Here is a 21569-nt window from a genome sequence, read left to right on the forward strand (position 1 = left end):
GTGTTGAAGGAGTTCCCACATATGCTTAGCACTTGCTGCTTTTCCTTTACTCTGCGGTCCAACTCATCTCAAACCATCTCAATTGGGTTGAGGTCGGGTGATTGTGGAGGCCAGGCCACTCTCCTTGGTCAAATAGTCCTTCCACAGCCTGGATGTATTGAAGTTATGCTACTTCTTCCTATTGTCTGTATTTAGTTTTGCTTAATGATATATGCATAATGTGAGTCATCATCAGCCTTGCTGTGGTTGTTTTATTATTGAAGTGAGCTTCATTCATTTGTTTTCTTAGGGTGTAGGCTAATAAGAGGTGATGGAAATATTTTGCAGACAGCCTACTGGCTTAGTGTGAAGCACTCTGGAGTAGGGAGTCAGACAAAGGAATATGCCGCTTTTGTTTGAATACGAGGGAAGTAAGGAGTGGATCTTGTTATCCTGGGGCTGATTTATTTCTAAGGCAGTGAGTGGAGCTCTAGAAGATTACTCACTGTATGTAGCCTTGAACCTATAGTAGCATTAGTGGATGGATCCCAAATGACACCCGTTTCCATCACATAGTGCACTTATTTTGACCATTCCATAGATCTTTGGTCCATAGACCCCCAGTCCTTGACGATTGCAAGCCTACCCATAACATGATGCAGCCACCACTGTGCTTGAAAATATGGAGAGCGGTACACAATAATGTGTTGTATTGGATTTGTATTGGACCAAAAATGTATTGCTTTGGGGTTAGGGTTAGAATACTATAGTACAGTTTCAGAGGATACTACTAAATGTTTTGGCCCTACCGATCTACCCTCTGGCGCTTGCTCCCCTATTCCTTCATCAGTTTTTAAAATAGAATTTAGCCGTGATAGCGAGCGGGGATGCAGACCCAGATCAGTCTTCTGTTATTACATTTGTACATTGGAGCAGCACACAGAGCGAGCAAAGTTGGTACATTGGCCTGATATAACCAAGAGCACAGGCCAATCTAAGTTCGCTGTCACGCTGCAGTGCCAGGGAGGAAAACCAGTTTGGCGACAGGCATGCGTGCTTTACAGTCTCGTCTCTAGCTCAAATGGTTAAGACAATATGACTGTCAATGGGATTTATCTGTTAATTGAATTATTAGAATATTCCACCCTGAAACCATATAATTGTATGGAATTGATTAGAATGTATAAAATTATAATCAATAAATGTGTAGTTCTAGTCAGAATTAGGGTCAAACAATATAGCTAATGTTTGTCTTTATGGTATTTTAAAGACAGACTGTCTGAGCAAACTTCGGCGCCGACCTGACTAGAGATTTGGGAGAGAACGGGGAGTACGTCTCAAGGTCTCCCTAATCTCTGTCGGCTGGGTAGTGAGACAGTATGTGCGTAGGATACCTTCTGTTAGTGTGAATGTGTGTGCGTAGCAGGGCATTGTGTGCTAATGTTAGCGTGAATGTGTGTGCGTAGCAGGACATTGTGTGCTAATGTTTGTGTGAATGTGTGTGCGTGAGAAGCGAGTATAACATTTATTGTTTTGTATTCTTGACTTTAGAACGTTCCCGTGAATGACTATTGTAGACTGGGCCAGTATCTTACAAATCCTGATATAGCAGACTGAGTAGTTTAATTGAATTGGTTTATGAACATTGAGAACATAATTCTCGTGACAATGACCCATACAACCGGAGCTACCTTATTAATACCTGGACACTAATTATTGGTTTGATAACAAACAACGCCGTTCAGTCATGTTATCTAGCTAGCTAGCAGCCTGGTAACTTGACATTAGATCGAGGCAAATTTGATTGGCACTGGAAGAAAGAATAGGGTCTGCTACCACGCACATGTTGATTCAGGCTTCTTCTTCTTTTGACTTTATATGGTGGTTGGCAACCAACTTTAAGGTACATTACCACTACCGACTTGACTGCAGTGTGGGCCTCAGTTAATCTTTCAATCACCTACGTTGGTACATGCTCCTAAAAACCAATGAGGAGATGGCACGTGGGTATATGCTCCTAAAAACCAATGAGGAGATGGCACGTGGGTACATGCTCCTAAAAACCAATGAGGAGATGGGAGATGCAGGACTTGCAGAGTGTTAAGCGTCACAAGTAGAAACAAGTTCTGTTTTAGCACCTCGTTGACGCGTGCGAGCAGTGTGGGTACAATGATTGAAATGCATGTATTTGTACATTTATTTTGCTACACATGCGACGCGAGTGGTGTGGTAAGCATGTAATGTAAGCCTAAACTATATAAAACAATCTATCCCTTTCTGGTGCTCCTTACATTCTGTTTGGTGCCCAACGTTTTTAAAGTTGGGAACAGTGTGTGTATGTGCTTGTGGGAGAGAAAATGGTATGTGTGTTTATGTGAGAGGAGGAGACAGATAGAGTGTGTGAGGGAGGATGTGTGTTTTACAGCTGATGGTTTCATGCAGTGTTTTCCCCATACTGCCACAATGACACGCAAATCATTATGCGTGTACAAAACATTAGGATCACCTGCTTTCATTTAGCAACATACCACACATTTGGTCTGTAGTTTGTGTATGAATTATTTAACAACATGGTGTAATGTAATGTGTGTTTCCATTCATTTTATTGTGGAGATGTAATAAGCTTTGTGTTATTTATTTCTCAGGTCACATTAGAGAAGGTGCTGGGGATCACAGCATTTGGGAACCGTGCTTTGGCCTGCGACCCTCGCTCCGGACTAGTGGCCTACCCAGCTGGGTGAGTGACCGTGGTGAACACACCAAAACCACACCCAACAACTGCACCTAATTTGTGGAGAAATCCACAGAAATACGTGACAATGAATGTGTAGTAGTACAGGGAATACGTTGACTGTGTATGCCTAGTCCTGCACCTTGTTTAAATTCCCACATCTTGTCCTTCTGCTACTTGTTTAGTCAACTTCAATGCAATGTTTGTTGTTCTTTTTTCTGTTGTCTTTCCATGTCATTTCAGCAAGCCATGACACCCACCATATCAGATTATTTAAAAATGGTTTCTGTAGTTAGCATTCCTAAACATTATTTTATTAAAATAACATTTTGTCTCTGAGAAATTAAGCTAATATTAATTACATTTATTGCATTTTAATTTATAGGATTCAGATAATATTCAGTAAATACAGTACCCAACATCTGATTTGGACCAAACTTCTTCCTACCAATGGGTAAGAAATTATGAATACCCAAATAAATTCTGAAGCCACCCCATGCAAATCCCACCCCAACAATCAGTATAAGGTATCAGTTGTCTATGTATGACAATTAGTAGGAAGCTGCAGCTTGGAGAATTGCTTCTCCAACTATGTAATGTATGCCCAGTGAATCTGCTGGTGTTTTCTTTTCCTGTTAAGAGAAACAAAACCTTCACAGAGAACAGCACCTCTCAACATCAACTGTCCAGAGGAGACTGTGAGAATCAGGCCTTCATGGTCGAATTGCTGCAAAGAAACCACTACTAAAGGACACCGATAAGAAGAAGAGACTTGCTTGGGCCAAAAAACATGAGCAATGGACATTAGACCGGTGGAAATCTGTCCTTTGGTCTGATGTGTCCAAGTTTGAGATTTTTGGTTCCAACAGCTGTGTCTTTGTGAGATACAGAGTAGGTGAATGGATGATCTCTGCATGTGTGGTTCCCACCGTGAAGCATGGAGGAGGAGGTGTGATGGTGTGGGGGAACTTGGTGACACTGTCAGAATTTATTTAGAATTCAAGGCACACTTAACCAGCATGGCTACCACAGAATTCTGCAGCGAATCGACATCCCATCTGATTTGCGCTTAGTGGGACTATAATTTGTTTTTCAACAGGACAATGACCCACCACACCTCCAGGCTATGTAAGAGCTATTTGACCAAGAAGGAGAATGATGGAGTGCTGCATCAGATGACCTGGCCTCCACAATCACCCGACCTCAACCAAATTGAGATGGTTTGGGATGAGGTAGACCGCAGAGTGAAGGAAAAGCAGCCAACAAGTGCTCAGAATATGTTGGGACTCCTTCAAGACACTTGGAAAAGCATTCCAGGTGAAGCTGGTTGAGAGAATGCCAAGAATGTGCAAAGCTGTCAATAAGGCAAAGTGTGGCTACTTTGAAGAATCTAAAATCTTAAATATATTTGATTTGTTTAACACTTTTTGTTTTCTACATATGTGTTATTCCATAGTTTTGATGTCTTCACTATTATTCTACACTGTAGAAAACAGTCAAAATAAAGAAAAACCCTTGAATGAGTAGGTGTGTCCAAACTTTTGACTGGTACTGGATGTGCCTGTGCACAGCTACACAAATTACATCTTGGCAAAAAGCTATTAATTAATTAAAGATGAACTGGTCTGGTCCCCATAGATGTATCCCTTTTTATGAGTAAAACATTAGGCTATATAGTAATGGTTTACTAGCTCTACCTGCTCATATTCTTCAGTACACCCCCCTGTCCAAGGGGGTGTACTTGTAGCCTACATCAAGCTGCTTTAGGCTGCAGAAACAGGAGATTGTCTATGCCAAGCCTTACTCTAGTCTGTCTGTAGTGTTGTTGTAGTAGTAAGTAGCCTTATATCATTGTGGGACTGTTCCATTCTACTGGCACATGATGTTATGAATCCTATGTGGTTTCCGTACATGAATCCTATGTGGTTTCATAACTGATAGGCCCCCAGGGCCGGCTGGTTTTATCATCAAGACGCGCATCCGTACAGCACAGTCATCTTTGTGGGTATGGGGAAACTGGAATATCAGGATCCCAATTTGTTGAATGCTGAGTGTGTGGCGAGGGAGGATATTTGTTTGATTTACAATGGCCTTGTTGTACAACTAGTTTGGTCTATGATGACTGAAGGATATGAGCATTTGCTGCAAATGTCTTAAATGACACCTTTTCTTTATTGTAAGAACATTTATGGCAGAACCTAAATGCAGCACACTTTAGGTCAATTTCCATTGTGCTATATATACAGTGCAACCTAGAATGATGGGTGCGTTCGTAAATTTACTTTGGCTATCTACTCCGATTTCAGAGCTCTCTCGTCTGAGTGTGTCAGAGCGCAGAATAACTGATGAATTTATGAACGCTCAACACCCGTTGAATATGGCCGCTGTCAGTAAACGTTGGCAAAAAAGCGTGATTAAATTGTTGCCAGCGGTAGTACAGTTACAGTCACCAACGCTCTGGATAACATGAAAACAGCCTAACCAGCTCGCCCTAGCAGAGATGGAGCAAATGGCACTCCAGTGTGAATTTACGAACACACCCGATCCGATATGTGCGATTATTGAACAGGATAGTACTGTATGGGGTTTGAATGAATGTATGGCTGGGTCCTCTGAAGCAGCATCTGTCGTGTATTGGTTAATTTGAATCCTTTTGCCGAAGCAGCAGCTATTCTTCCTGGGATCCACACAAAAACATAAAACACGACGAGCAACAAAACACTGATGGAGAACAACTGTCTCACGTTTAAATACAATGATTTACAAACAATACAACTAAAGATTGTGTGTGTTAGATCGTGTGTGTGCTTGTGTTTGTGTGTCATTTTTTCAGTCCCTAATGTGCCATGAGATGTTTTATATTTTTTTACATCAAATTTTGCTTTTTGCTTGAGTAATGGGAGATCCATGCGATCATCGCTCCTTATAATACTGTGCATTGCCTTGCCGAAAATATGTGTTGGACTTGGGGACTGTGAAGAGACCTCTGATGGCATGTCTAGTGATGTGGAATAAATGTCCTCAGTGAGAATTAAATGTCCTACTGCTGGATAAATCTAACATGCATGAATAGATGTGTGCCACAGACCCTCGTCCTGACCGCACTGCAGCAAACTGGGTCAGTAGTAGCACTGTGTGTGTGTGTGTGTGTGTGGGGGGGGGGTTGCATGTGCGTATGTGTGAGGGGAATACTCCTTAGACCACTCTGCTCCGGAGAAGAGGAGTGGGCTCTGCTCTGCCTCTGTGCTGCATTGCAGCTCTCTGCTGGAGGGTCTTACTACAGCCTGAGCCTTTGTAACTGCAAGCTTGCAAATGAGCCTGCTGTATTCTCAGAAGGATGCCGTAAAGACTTAAGGCAATGGATGGACAAAATAAGAAATGCAGAGGAGAATACAAAAATACAGCTCAAATGAATGCTTCGACTACTAAGAATAGCCTGAATCCTGAGGCATTAAATATTTGGCTCCCATGAGCTCTACCTTCCTCTTTATGAAGGCTACTGTATGCCGGTCTCTTCTGTAGTCTCTCTTATTGGTTGACTTAGAAAAGAAAAGCTGCACACTCTCATGGCTCCGATGCAATACATTTAATACATGCCAACATTTGGACAGCTACAGTGTGCTGCCTTCAGGGTTTCAGCAGATTTAAGCAGCATAGCTGGCACAGAGCTCAGGGAAACACTAGATATCACCATCATTGTTAGCCACTTACTCTGGCCGTACTGGGCAGACAGGACAGGAAACTTGCAGTACGGGCAGATTAACAACAAGGTTGTCCAGTCTGTCTCAGCATGAACAGAGGATGAGAAATAAGACAGTATCAGCTTGGGGGGGAGGGGGAGGGTCTGGAGTGGACTGGCAGATTGGAGGGTGGTCTTTGTCTCTCCTCTCTTGGGTTGGAAGGAAACTGATATCCCCTCCTTGTTGACGCCACAGACCCTGCGGGGCTTTCTCATCTCAGAGTCTTGACCACCTGTCAGTCTGCTAAACCAACCCACCAGATGGCTGATAGGTGACTGATGATGATGGTAGTAACCGTGTGGCAATACTTTTACTCAGCCTACCCTGAATTAGCCATAGGTATAGGCTCTTCTTTTAACTTGTTTTTCAAATGATTTTTGAACGATGGCCTCTCAAATATACCAGTAGACCCAATGTAGACCGCACATTCTGAAGGCGCCTATGACTTAACCTGTCGGATAAGTAAATATTTGATTTATATTGCTGTGAAGTCAGAATACTTTCACAAGATTATGTGCTTGCTACCATGTTGGACAGAAATAGTTTTATTGCTGTGAAAGTACAGAAGCAGTCAAACGTTTGGACACACCTACTCATTCCAGGGTTTTTCTTTATATTTGCTGTTTTCTACAGTGTAGAATAATAGTGAAGACATCAAAACTGTGAAATAACACATATGGAATCATGTAGTAACCAAAAAAGTGTTAAACAAATCTAAATATATTTTAGATTCTTCAAAGTAGCCACCCTTTGCCTTGATGACAGCTTTGCACACTCTTGGCATTCTCTCAACCAGCTTTACCTGGAATGCTTTTCCAACAGTCTTGAAGGAGTTCCAACATATGCTGAGCACTTGTTGGCTGCTTATCCTTCACTCTGCAGTCCAACTCAATCCAAACCATCTCAATTTCGTTGAGGTTGGGTGATTGTGGAGGCCAGGTCATCTGATTCAGCACTCCATCATTCTCCTTCTTGGCCATTGTCCATTTGAAAAACAAATGATAGCCCCACTAAGGGCAAACCAGGTGGGATGGCGTATCACTGTAGAATGCTGTGGTAGCCATGCTGGTTAAGTGTGCCTTGAATTCTAAATAAATCCTGACAGTGTCACCAGCAAAGTACCATCACACCTCCTCCTCCATGCTTCATGGTGGGAACCACACATGCAGAGATCATCCATTCACCTACTCTGTATCTCACAAAGACACGGCTGTTGGAACCAAAAATCGCACATTTGGACTCATCAAACCAAAGGACAGAGTTCCACCGGGCTACTGTCCATTGCTCATGTTTTTTGGCCCAAGCAAGTCTCTTCTTCTCATCGATGTCCTTTTAGTAGTCGTTTCTTTGCAGCAATTCGACCATGGAGGCCTTATTCATGCAGTCTCCTCTGGACAGATGATGTTGAGATGTGTCTGTTACTTGAACTCTGTGAAGCATTTATTTGGGCTGCAATTTCTGAGTCTGGTAACTCTAATGAATTTATCCTCTGCAGCAGATGTAGCTCTGCGTCTTCTTTTCCTGTGGCGGTCCTCATGAGAGCCAGTTTCATCATAGCGCTTGATGGTTTTTGTAACTGCACTTGAAGTTCTTGAAATGTACCACATTGACTGACCTTCATGTCTGTAATGATGGACGGTCGTTTCTCTTTGCTTATTTGAGCTGTTCTTGCCATAATATGGACATGGTCTTTTACCAAATAGGCCTATCTTCTGTATACCACCCCTACCTTGTCACAACATAACTTATTGGCTCAAATGCATTAAGAAGGAAAGAAATTCCACTTTTAACAAGGCACACCTGTTAATTGAAATGCATTCCAGGTGACTACCTCATAAAGCTGGTTGAGAGAATGCCAAGAGTGTGCAAAGCTGTCATGGAGGCAAAGGGGGGCTACTTCGAAGAATCACAAATATGAGATATATTTTGATTTGTTAAATCATTTTTTGTTACTGCATGATTCCATATGTGTTATTTCATAGTTTTGATGTCTTCACTATTATGCTACAATGTAAAAATACAGAAAAACCCTTGAATGAGTATGTGTCCAAACTTTTGACTGGTACTGTATTGTGTCCCAAATGGCACCCTATATGCTGTTTAGCTATTGATTAGGACACATAGTGCACTCCTTTTGACCAGAGATCTATATAGGGAATAGGGTGCCATTTGGGATACATTCAATGTCTGCAAAGTAGTGTTCTTTTCTAGTTGGGGAAAACATGCTTAGTCTGACGAAAGCATAAGACCTTTCGTAATGCTTAGCTTAATTGTAGTCATGTTACTGTAGTCATGCAATTTTGTCTACCAAGCACTCCAGCTTGCAAAGGAGGGAGTGCAGCTCATATTCTTCAAGAGATACTGTGAATTTCTGATTCATGGCTTTGCTAATAAATAGCCAACTGTGTTTATTTGACTGTGCTTGCAGACACAGGATGAACAGCAGTGCCTGGGATAGACAAAACAGGATAGCAGTCGACAGTTTGTGCTGGCCTAGTACTGCAGTCTGCCCTGTGTGAAAGAGAACGGGGATTATTTTGCCTGAGAGAGAATGCTCACCTTGATTACTCAGCCGTCCTCCTAAGGTCATTGATCTGAACCCTGTTTGTCAATCCCATCACATTCTCTATATAAATACATACTCCAATCCAATAATGATGTTATAGATAGATGGATAGATATGCTAGATACTAACGACTCAATAACTTTCTCGCTTCCCCTGTGAACCCCAGTGGATTTATGGAAGGCGGAAGTATATGGAGTGTTTGTGGTGAGATGAGTAATGGGATATTGAAACATGAGATCATTCCCCTCCCACCCCCGTGGCTCTGGCTGAAGTAATGCCACAGAGTAGACAGCCATGAGGCATTCCTTTACCGCTGACGAAGGCTTTTAAAGCACAAACCAGATGACCACCAAGGCATTGAAGGAATTGACATCGTAGTGCACTCACTCAGCAACGTGCAGCTTCTTTTCTACCTATTGAATGAGATGACAGCACAGCGGACAGGGACAGGAGTTGTTCTGTGGTGGGGTCTCCCTCCCTCCGGCCCAGCTGGCCTGCATGTCCTGTCTTCCCACAAGTCCTCTGGCTGCTCTCTGAATGTGACACCAGCAAGTAGGCAGCCTAAAACACGCTCCGGGGGCCTAGGTAATCAATCATTGACTGAGCTTGTGTCCCAAATAGCACCCGAATCTCTACATTATAGTGCACTACGTTAAAGGGCTCTGGTCAAAAGTAGTGTCCTACAAAGGGAATAGGGTGCTATTTGGGGTGCATCCTGATTCTCTTTCTCTCTCTCGTTCTCTCTCACTGTTGTTTTATTTTTACACCGTGCCAGGCAGGAGAGCTGGCTGGCTGGCTGCTGGCCAGTTACTGTAATGTTCCCATTATTTATATACAACCTATCCCCTCCTGCTCCACACACAGCCATGGACCAGGGGAGGGAAAGCCTCAAATCAAATTTTATTGGTCACATTCACATGGTTAGCAGATGTTAATGCGAGTGTATCGAAATGCTTGTGCTTCTAGTTCCGACAGTGCAGTAATATCTAACAAGTAGTGTAACAATTCCACAATAACTACCTTGTACACACAAATGTAAAGAGATGGAATAAGAATATGTACCTATAAATATATGGATGAGCGATGGCTGAGCTGCATAGGCAAGATGGAATAGATGGTTTAAAATACATTACAGTTGAAGTCGGAAGTTTACATACACTTAGGTTGGAGTCATTAAATCCCGTTTTTCCACCACTCCACACATTTCTTGTTAACAAACTATGGTTTTGGCAAGTCAGTTAGTGCATCTACTTTGTACATGACACAAGTCATTTTTCCAATAATTGTTTACAGACAGATTATTTCACTTATAATTCACTGTGTCACAATTCCAGTGGGCCAGAAGATTACATACACTAAGTTGACTGTGCCTTTGACAGTGCCTTTAAACAGCTTGGAAAATTACATAAAATTATATCATGGCTTTAGAAGCTTCTGATAGGCTAATTTACATAATTTGAGTCAATTGGAGGTACCTGTGGATGTATTTCAAGGCCTACCTTCAAACTCAGTGCTTCTTTGCTTGACATCATGGGAAAATCAAAAGAAACCAGAAAAGACCTCAGAAACAAATTGTAGACCTCCACAAGTCTGGTTCATCCTTGGGAACAATTTCCAAACGCCTGAAGGTACCACGTTCATCTGTACAAACAATAGTACGCAAGTATAAACACCATGGGACCACGCAGCTGTCATAACTGCTCAAGAAGCAGACGCATTCTGTCTCTTAGAGATGAACGTACTTTGATGCGAAAAGTGCAAATCAATCCCAGAACAACAGCAAAGGAACCTTGTGAAGATGCTGGAGGAAACAGGTACAAAAGTATCTATTTCCACAGTAAAACGAGTCCTATATCGACATAACCCGAAAGGCTGCTCAGCAAGGAAGAAGCCACTGCTCCAAAACCGCCATAAAAAAAGCCAGACTACGGTTTGCGACTGCACATGGGGACAAAGATCGTACTTTTTGGAGAAATGTCCTCTGGTCTGATGAAACAAAAATATAACTGTTTGGCCATATTGACCATCGTTATGTTTGGAGGAAAAGGGGGAGGCTTGCAAGCCGAAGAACACTATCCCAATCGTGAAGCACGAGGGTGGCAGCATCATGTTGTGGTGATGCTTTGCTGCAGGAGGGACTGGTGCACTTCACAAAATAGATGGCATTATGAGGCAGGAAAATTATGTGGATATATTGAAGCAACATTTCAAGACATCAGTCAGGAAGTTCAATCTTGGTCGCAAATGGGTCTTCCAAATGGCAAAATGGCTTAAGGACAATGAAGTCAAGGTATTAGAGTAGCCATCACAAAGCCCTGACCTCAATCCCATAGAACATTTGTGGGCATACTGAAAAAGCGTGTGCGAGCAAGAAGGCCTACAAACCTGACTCAGTTACACCAGCTTTGTCAGGAGGAATGGGCCAAAATTCACCCAATTTATTGGGGGAAGCTTGTGGAAGGCTACCCGAAACGTTTGACCCAAGTTAAACAATTTAAAGGCAATGCTACCAAATACTAATTGAGTGTATGTAAACTTCTGACCCACTGGGAATGTAATGAAAGAAATAAAAGCTGAAATGAATCATTCTCTCGACTATTATTCAGACATTTCACATTCTTAAAATAAAGTGGTGATCCTATCTGACCTAAGAAAGGGAATTTTTACTCAGATTTAATGTCAGGAATTGTGAAAAAAACGGAGTTTAAATGTTTTTGGCTACGGTGTATGTAAACTTCCGACTTCAACTATATATACATATGAGATGAGTAATGTAAGCTATGTAAACATGATTTAAATGGACTAGTGATCCATTTATTAAAGTGGCCAATGATTTGAGTCTATATGTAGGCAGCAGCCTCTCTTAGTCAGTGATGGCTGTTTAACAGTCTGATGACCTGGAGATAGAAGCTGTTTTTCAGTCTCTCGGTCCCAGCTTTGATGTTCTTTTTGCCTTCCTGTGACATCGGGTGCTGTTGGTGTCCTGGAGGGCAGGTAGTTTGCTCTCAGTGATGTGTTGTGCAGACCGCACCACACTCTGGAGAGCCTTGCGGTTGAGGGCGGTGCAGTTGCCGTACCAGGCGGTGATACAGCCTGCTCTCAATTGTGCATCTGTAAAAGCTTGAGGGTTTTAGGTGACAAGCCAAATTTGTTCAGCCTCCTGAGGTTGAAGAGGCACTGTTGCGCCTTCTTCACTGCATTGTCTGTGTGGGTGGACCATTTCAGTTTGTCCGTGATGTTTCCACTTTCTCCACTACTGTCCCGTCGATGTGGATAGGGGGGTGCTCTCTCTGCTGTTTCCAGAAGTCCACGATCATCTCCTTTGTTTTGTTGACGTTGAGTGAAAAGTTGTTTTCCTGACACCACATTCCAAGTGCCCTCACCTCCTCCCTGTAGGCTTGTCTCATCATTGTTGGTAATCAAGCCTACTACTAATCAAGCCTACTAAACTTTATGATTGAGTTGGAGGCGTGCATGGCCACGCAGTCGTGGTTGAACAGGGAGTACAGGAGGGGGCTGAGCACGCACCCTTGTGGGGCCCTGGTGTTGAGGATCAGCGAAGTGGAGGTGTTGTTTGCTACCTTCACCACCTGGGGGTGGCCCGTCAAAGTCTGAGTCACAATTGCACAGGGCGGGGTTGTGACCCAGGGCCTCAAGCTTAACTTCTTATGGCTGGCCAAACTAAACGGCCTTCTCCTTTGTCTCAGTTGCTAATATATGCATATTATTAGTAGTATTGGATAGAAAACACTCTAAAGTTTCCAAAACTGTCAAAATATTGTCTGTGAGTATAACAGAACTGATATTGCATGCGAAACCTTGAGGAAAATCAAACAGGAAGTGGCTTCTATTTTGAAAACTCCATGCTCCATAGCCTGCCTTTGCTCCATCTAAAGGAATATCAACCAGATTCCTTTTCCTATCACTTCCTCAAGGTGTCAACAATCTTTAGACATAGTTTCAGGCTTTTATTTTGAAAAATTAGCGAGAAAGATGACATCGCGTCATTGTATGGCCGGGTGCCAGCAGCGTTTTGTATGCGTAACAGAGTTTGGGCAGCCATTACTGAAAAAGACAGTTGCGGTTGATATATTATTGATTATATATTTTAAAAACAACCTGAGGATTGATTATAAAAAACTTTTGACATGTTTCTGTGGACATTACGGATACTATTTGGAATTTGTCTGCGTTGTTGTGAACTCTCTTTCCTGTGGATTTCTGAACATAACAGGCCAAACAAATGGAGGTATTTTGGATATAAAAATTATCTTTATGGAACAAAAGGAAAATGTATTGTGTAACTGAGAGTCTGAGAGTGAAAACATCCAAAGATCAACAAAGGTAAATTATTAATTTGATTGCTTTTCTGATTTTCGTGACCAAGCTACTTGATGCTAGGTGTTCATAATGCGATTGATAAACATACACAAACGCTTGGATTGCTTTCGCTCTAAAGCATATTTTCAAAATCTGACACGACAGGTGGATTAACAAAATGCTAAGCTGTGTTTTGCTATATTGCACTTGTGATTTCAATGAATATAAATATTTTTTGTAATATTATTTGAATGTGGCGCTATGCAATTCAGCGGTTGTTGATGAAAATTATCCCATTAATGGGATGGCAGCCATAAGAAGTTAATGATGAGCTTGAAGGGTACTATGGTGTTGAATGCAGTAGTCAATGAACAGCATTCTTACATAGCTATTCCTCTTGTCCAGATTGGATATGGCAGTGTGATGGCGTTTGCATCGTCTGTGGACCTGTTTTGGGGCTGTATGCAAACTGAAGTGGGTCTAGGTTAGCAGGTAAGGGGGAGGTGATATGATCCTTGATTAGTCTCTCAAAGCACCATGATGACAGAAGTGAGTGCTATGTGGTGGTAGTCATTTAGTTCAGTTATCTTTGCCTTCTTGGGTACAGGAACAATGATGGCCATCTTGAAGCATGTGGGGACAGCAGACTGGGATAGGGAGCGATTGAATTTTTCCAGTAAACACACCAGCCAGCTGGTCTGCGCGTACTCTGAGGACGTGGCTAGGGCTGCCGTCTGAGCCAGCAGCCCTGTGAGGGTTAACACATTTAAATGTCTTACTCACGTCGGCCACAGAGAAGGAGAGGGGGGGCCCGTAGTCCTTGGTAGCGGGCCGTGTTGGTGGCATTGTATTATCCTCAAAGCGCGCAAAGAAGGTGTTTAGTTTGTCTGGAAGCAAGACGTTGGTGTCCGTGACATGGCTGGTTTTCTTTTTGTAATCCGTAATTGCCTGTAGACCCCGCCACATACGTCTCATGTCTGAGCTGTTGAATTGCAACTCCACTTTGTCCCTATACCGACATTTCGCTTGTTTGATTGCCTTGCGGAGGGAATAACTACACTGTTTATATTCGGCCATATTCCCAGACATCTTTCCATGGTTGAATGCGGTGGTTTGTGCTTTCAGTTTTGCGCAATTGTTGCCATCTATCCACTGTTTCTGGTTAGGGTACGTTCTAACAGTCACAGTAGGTACAACATCTCCAATTGACTTCCTTATAAACTTACTCACCGAGTCAGCGTATAAATCGATGTTATTCTCTGAGGCTTCTCGGAATATTTCCAAGTCCGCATGCACAAAACAATCTTGAAGCGTGGATTCCTATTGGTCAGACCAGCGTTGAATGGTTCTAGTCACGGGTACGTCCTGTTTGAGTTTCTGCCTATAGGACGGTAGGAGCAAAATGGAGTCGTGGTCAGATTTGCCGAAGGGAGGGCAGGGGAGGGCGTTGTATGCATCGCGGAAGTTAGAGTAGCAGTGGTCCAGTGTATTGCCCGCGTGAGTGCTACAGTCAATGTCCTGATAGAATTTATGTAGCCTTGTTCTCAAATTAGCTTTGTTAAAATCCCCAGCTACAATAAATGCAGCCTCAATATGGTTTCCAGTTTACATAGAGTCCAGTGAAGTTTCCTTGAGGGCCGTAGAGGTATCTGCTTGGGGGAATATACATGGCTGTGACTATAATCGAAGAGAATTCTCTTGGGAGATAATGTGGTCGGCATTTGATTTTAAGGTATTCTAGGTCAGGTGAACAGAACGACTTGAGTTCCTATATGTTGTTATGATTACACTATGAGTCGTTAATCATGAAGCATACACCACAGCCCTTCTTCTTACCAGAGAGATGTTTGTTTCTGTCGGCGCGACGCATGAAGAAATCCGGTGGCTGTACCGACTCCGACCACATATCCCAAGAGAGCCATGTTTCCGTGAAACAGAGAATGTTATAATCTCTGATGTCTCACTGGAAGGCAACCCTTGTCCTAATTTCGTCCACCTTGTTGTCTAGAGACTGGACATTGGCAGGTAATGTACTCGGAAGCGGTGTGTGGTGTGCATGCCTTTGAAGTCTGACCAGGAGGCCGCTCCGTCTAACTCTCCTACGGCGACGTTGTTTTGGGTCGGCCTCTGGGATTAGATCCAATTTCCTGGGTGGTGGTACGAACAAAGGATCCGCTTCGGAAAAGTCGTATTCCTGGTCGTAGTGTTGGTAAGTTGACGTCGCTCTTATATCCAATAGTTCTTCCCGGCCCTATGTAATAACACTTCAAATTTTCTGGGCTAACAATGTAAGAAATAATACATCAAAAAAACGAAATACTGCATAGTTTCCTAAGAACTCGAAGTGAGGCGACAATCTCTGTGTATGCTGTGTATGTATCTGAGGGAATGTGAGTTTCCCTGGGTTGAGCTGTGCCAGGGTAGACCAAGACTGCCACGATTGTTGTCGGCCATGAGCTGTCCCCTCCCTAGCTCCCTCCCTCTCTCTGGCCCTCTCTCTCAGTAGGAGACAGTTCACTGAGGGGCAAAGGACTGAGGAGCATTACTCTATTAAGCATCACACATGCTGTGTATCGGGTTTCAGTCACAGTGCCCAGTTTGATTCTTTGGAGACTCTTTAGGAGTGGACTGAGGTGAGGTAACTTTTGGCATGTCTGTAGGACCATGCCTCAGCACAGTACAGCACATTTGGAGACTCCTATTAAAGGGAAAATCCACTCAAAACTATATTTTGGTATTATTTTCATTAGTCCACTGTTGATACAGTCCCAAAATGTTTTGCATGTCAGCAGTCAAGTTTTCAAGATATTGTACTTTCAAATAAGTGTCACCGGTCACATCATCATGATGATGCAAAATGCATCGTGAGTGATGAGTTTTAGCAAGTGGAAAATATTCCCAATCCCTTGCTGAATGATAATCGCTACACAATTCCCATTTCATTCAGAAACTTTAGAATGACAAAAGATAAGTCTATCAAATAAATCAATGTATTTATAAAGCCCTTCTGCACAGCCCCCACACCACTAGAGGGATATCTTCAACCACTAACTTACTATCCTGAGACAAGGCCGAGTATAGCCCACAAAGATCTCCGCAACGGCACAACCCAAGGGGAGGGGGGGGGGGGATCACGTCAGTGACTCAACCCACTCAAGTGATGCACCCCTCCTCGGGACAGCCTGGAAGAGCACCAGTGAGCCAGTGACTCAGCTCCTGTAATAGGGTTCGAGGCAGAGAATCCCAGTGGAGAGAAGGGAACCGGCCAGGCAGAGACAGCAAGAGTGGTTCGTTGCTCCAGTGCCTTTCCGTTCACCTTCACACTCCTGTGCCAGACTACACTCAATCATAGGACCTACTGAAGAGATGAGTCTTCAATAAAGACTTAAAGGTTGAGACTGAGTATACGTCTCTCACATGGATAGGCAGACCATTCCATAGAAATTGAGCTCTATAGGAGAAAGCCCTGTTTCCAGCTATTTACTTAGAAATTCTAGGGACAATTAGGAGGCCTGTGTCTTGCGACCGTAGCGTACGTGTAGGTATGTACGACAGGACCAAATCGAAAAGATAGGTAGGAGTAAGCCCATGTAATGCTTTGTAGGTTAGCAGTAAAATTTTGAAATCAGCCCTTGCCTTAAGTAATTCCACAACTAACCCTGATTCAGATCTGGCTAGTGTGCAGTGAGAGGAATGTTGTAGGAATAGCTGCTTGACTTGCACAGACCCGTCGGTTTTTTCAAAGCTGCGCTTGATGCGTTTTGCATCATGATGATGTGGCCATCATGATGATATGTGCTTCTTGAAAGTCTAATATCTTGAAAACTTGACTGCTGACATCCAAAACATTTTGGGACTATGTCAACATTGGACTAACATTTTTGATTGGATTTTCCCTTGAACTCTGCAGTATGACAACAGCTTTCCCTCTCTCCTTCTATGGCATTTTCTTTTTTACCTTACAGTTCCAGTGAAAGTACTCTGGAAGAAAAACATTTTGTGTTTACAATTGTCTTACTTAGGCCTACTTGCAGACCCCCTGAGACGATCTTTGTCAGCTGCTCTGTGGTAGTTAGGCTACTAGTAGCTTAGCAAACAGGAATATTGTGTGGCTACTGTAGAGTTTCCCATGGTGCACCAGCTTCTTTTGTATTCCTTTCTGTCTGCACAATCTCAATGACGTCGTAGTGCCTTTGATTGTATCACTTGTACACCTGGAGCACTTAAATTCAAAGGCTTTCTCAGCAGCTCTGATGATTACCCCAGTGCTTCGCCCTGACAAGTTGTCAGTGACTGAATATACAAGTCCTCTAAGTATCCTCTCATCTTCCCTGTTGCCATGTAATAGGATAAAAGGCCATCGTTCTCTTTTAGTCTCTTTTTAGGAGGGTTACTCCACTGGGAGATGAAACAACAAATGGAAGTACCTTAAAAAGGCAACTCGGTTTTTGCTTGGCCAGGCTGCTCAGTGCTCACGCATTTACTTACTCCCACACATAGTGACTTTGTAACCGTGCTGTACACTACTCTGATATTTAACCGAAAAAAGTACAAAAGAGGGGTATTAAGTATTTATGTAACTTTATTTTAGTGCGGCTCATGGGTCATTCTTGGCTAGATGCTTGGTAAATGGGAATATCATGTTGTTGTTGTCGGGACTCATTCCACACTTTCCACTGTAGCTTTATTGATGTTCACTGCTTACCTAATTTTTCTCTTTAGCTAGAACTTTGTGGTATGAATTAGGAGTACACTGCTGAGCCTTGATTGTTGTAGTCATTCCCCTGAGTAGGCCTATGACTTCCGTAAGGCGATCAAAGAGGTGAAACAACCGTACAGAGACAAAGTGTAGTTGCAAATCATCGGCGCGGACACGAGACGCATGTGGCAGGGACTTCAGATAAAGGGAAAACCAGCCATGTCGTTGAAACTGACGCCTCACTCACAGATAAATTGAACACCACCTTTGCACCGCTTGGAGGAGAATAACACAGAGCCGCCGACAGAGTCCCCCGCTGCTTACGAGGACAATTGGCTCTCAATCTCCATGGCCAACGTGATTAAGACTCAGGGCTCTGGGACTGAATCGCTCAATTTGCAACTGGGTCCAAGTGGTGAGGGTAGGCAACAACACCTCAGCCATGCTTATCCTCAACACGGGCGCCCCCCAGGGGTGTGTGCTCAGCCCCATCCTGTACTCCCTGTTCACCCATGACTGTGTGGCTATGCACAACTCCAACAGTGGTAGGCCTGATCAAAAATGACGATATCCTCCAGGGAGGAGGTTAACTCTAGCGTCCCACCTGGCCAAAAGCCAGGGAAAATCCAGAGTGCCAAATTCAAATATATTACTATAAAAATCCAACTTTCATTAAATCACACATGCAATATAGCAAATTAAAGCTACATTAAAGCTACACTTGTTGTGAATCCAGCCAACATGTCAGATTTCAAAAAGGCTTTTCGGCAAAAGCAAACGATGCTATTATCTGAGGATAGCACCTCCGTAAACAAAGAGAGCAAAGCATATTTCAATCCTGCAGGCGCGACACAAAACGCAGAAATAAAAATACAATTCATGCCTTACCTTTGACGAGCTTCTTTTGTTGGCACTCCAATATGTCCCATAAACATCACAAATGGTCCTTTTGTTCGATTAATTCCGTCAATATATATCCAAAATGTCCATTTATTTGGCGCGTTTGATCCAGAAAAACACTGGTTCCAACTTGCGCAACGTGACTACAAAATATCTCAAAAGTTACCTGTAAACTTTGACAAAACATTTCAAACTCCATTTGTAATACAACTTTAGGTATTTTTTTACGTAAATAATCTATAAAATTGAAGACGGGATGATCTGTGTTCAATACAGGAGGAAAACAAACTGTAGCTAGCTTTCTGGTCACGCGCCTCTATCTAACAGTACACTTCAAGTTACCCTCGTTCTGAACAGGGCTACTTCTTCATTCCACAAAGGAAAAACCTCAACCAATTTCTAAAGACTGGTGACATCCAGTGGAAGTGGTAGGAACTGCAAGAAGGTCCCTTAGAAATCTGGATTCCCAATGAAAACGCATTGAAAAGAGAGTGACCTCAAAAAAGAAATCTGAATGGTTTGTCCTCTGGGTTTCGCCTGCTAAATAAGTTCTGTTATACTCACAGACATCATTCAAACAGTTTTAGAAAATTCAGAGTGTTTCCTATCCGAATCTACTAATAATATGCATATCTTATCTTCTGGGGGTGAGTAGCAGGCAGTTGAATTTGGGCATGCATTTCATCCGGACGTGAAAATGTTTACTTTAACTTAAGTACCCTGGCAGAGTGGTGCCGAGGACAAAACCGCTCCCTCTACGTCAACAAAACAAAGGAGATGATCGTGGACTACAGGAGACAGCAGTCCTATCCACATCGAAGGGGTCGCAGTGGAGAGGGTTAAAAGCTTCAAGTTCCTTGCCAAGTTCCTCACCAAGGACCTGAAATGGTCCCACCACACTGACACTGTGGTGAAGAAGGCGCAACAGCACCTTAAACCTCAGGAGGCTGAAGAAATTTGGCATGGCCCTCACACTGTTGAACAGCCATCACTAGCCGGCCACTGCCCAGTACTCTGCCTGGCACCTTAGACACTGTCTCTAGCCAGCTACCGCCCGGTACTCTGCCCTTCATTCCAGACTCTGACATAGCTGATTCTGATTTATTTTTTATATTTTGACTTTTTGAATTGTGTGTATATTGTTATTGTGTTGCTATATATCACTGCACCTGCGATAACATCTCAATGTGAGTACACCAATAAACCAATCGACTTTGATTGGATTGATTTGTTAGTCTAACCTCTCTTCTCCTCTCCCCTGCTTCTTTCCTACAGATGTGTGGTGGTGCTGCTGAACCCCAAGAAGAACAAACAGCATCACATCCTAAACAGCTCCAGGTGAGGGTCCGTCGTCATACTGTATGGCTGCTGCCTCCTGTACGGTCAGTCACCCCCAGGCAGGCAAGGCACACCAGGGGAATGGATGGATCCAGACAGCTAGTCACTGTCACTTAGGCTTAAGGGTTTGTCCTCATACATAGCATACATACAAAAACAAAAATGCACTGAGGATTGTAACAGCCCTGCCATGACACTCGTGTCTCTTGATTTGGTGCATATATGTGGCTTAGAGTCATCATGTAGATGCCCTGTTATTAGGCCCTGTAAATACAGCCCATCTGGAGTCAATGCGAGGCAGGGAACTAACTTGGAGTGACTTGTCAAACACAACATGGCTTATGTAAAGACTGAAGACTGAGAGCACTGGACAGAGAATCAGCAAACGACCAAAGGAGCACCACGGCTTCAAAGCCTCTGCCAACCCCTTTCATATGTGGGGAAAAGCCAAAGTAGATGTGGTCACGTCAGTGTGACTGAGTGGCTGGCTCCATCCATTCTAACCGTAATATACCCAGAACGTTTTGTTTCATTATGCTCTCCTGGCTGGAGGCTAATATTTTTACTTTATACCCTCGTCTCCCTACTTTTACAGCTCATCACTCTACAAACAAATTATTACTGCACCATGATTAGATTACAGTATAGTAATAATGCCATGTGTGCATTTGCTTAGTACAGCATTTGATAAGATAAAAATTGCTTGGCTAGGCCTCAAACGTTTTTAGGACAGTTTAGCTAAGGAACAAATTGAGCGTCACAAATTGCACCCTATTCCCCAGTGGTGGAAAAAGTACCCAATTGTCATACTTTAGTAAAAGTAAAGATACCTTAATATAAAATGGCTCAAGTAAAAGTGAAATTCACCCAGTAAAATACTACTTGAGTAAAAGTCTAAAAGTATTTAATTTGAAATGTACTTAAGTATCAAAAGTAAATGTAATTGCTAAAATATATATAAGTATCAAAAGTATAAATAATTTCAAATTCCTTATATTAAGCAAACCATTTGCAGATAGCCAGGGGGACACTCCAACACTCACTCAGACATCATTTACAAACAAAGCAAGTGTGTTTAGTGAGTCTGCCAGATCAGAGGCAGTAGGGGTGACCAGGGATGTTCTCTTGATAAGTGTGTGAATGGACCATTTTCTAGTCCTGCTAAGCATTAAATATGTAACGAGTACTTTCGTGTGTAGTAAAAAGTACATTATTTTCTTTAGGAATGTAGTGAATTAAAAGTAAAAGTTGTCCGAAATATTAATAGTAAAGTACAGATACCACCAAAAAACAACT

At 42.8% G+C, this 21569-nt stretch overlaps 1 protein-coding gene across 4 annotated transcripts in view; it reads left to right on the forward strand.

Annotated features, from left to right (window-relative positions):
• Positions 1 to 21569, forward strand: part of mapkbp1 (mitogen-activated protein kinase binding protein 1) — a 76758-nt gene that overhangs the window by 13499 nt on the left and 41690 nt on the right. For all 4 annotated transcript variants that reach the window (XM_031828681.1, XM_031828680.1, XM_020488492.2 and 1 more), the window contains 2 exons: positions 2625 to 2716; positions 20211 to 20273. In XM_031828681.1, coding sequence (XP_031684541.1) covers positions 2625 to 2716; positions 20211 to 20273 — 155 coding nt within the window. The remainder of the gene's footprint in view (positions 1 to 2624; positions 2717 to 20210; positions 20274 to 21569) is intronic.

This window comes from Oncorhynchus kisutch, linkage group LG7, assembly GCF_002021735.2.
Source record: "Oncorhynchus kisutch isolate 150728-3 linkage group LG7, Okis_V2, whole genome shotgun sequence".
Classification (NCBI taxonomy): domain Eukaryota; kingdom Metazoa; phylum Chordata; class Actinopteri; order Salmoniformes; family Salmonidae; genus Oncorhynchus; species Oncorhynchus kisutch.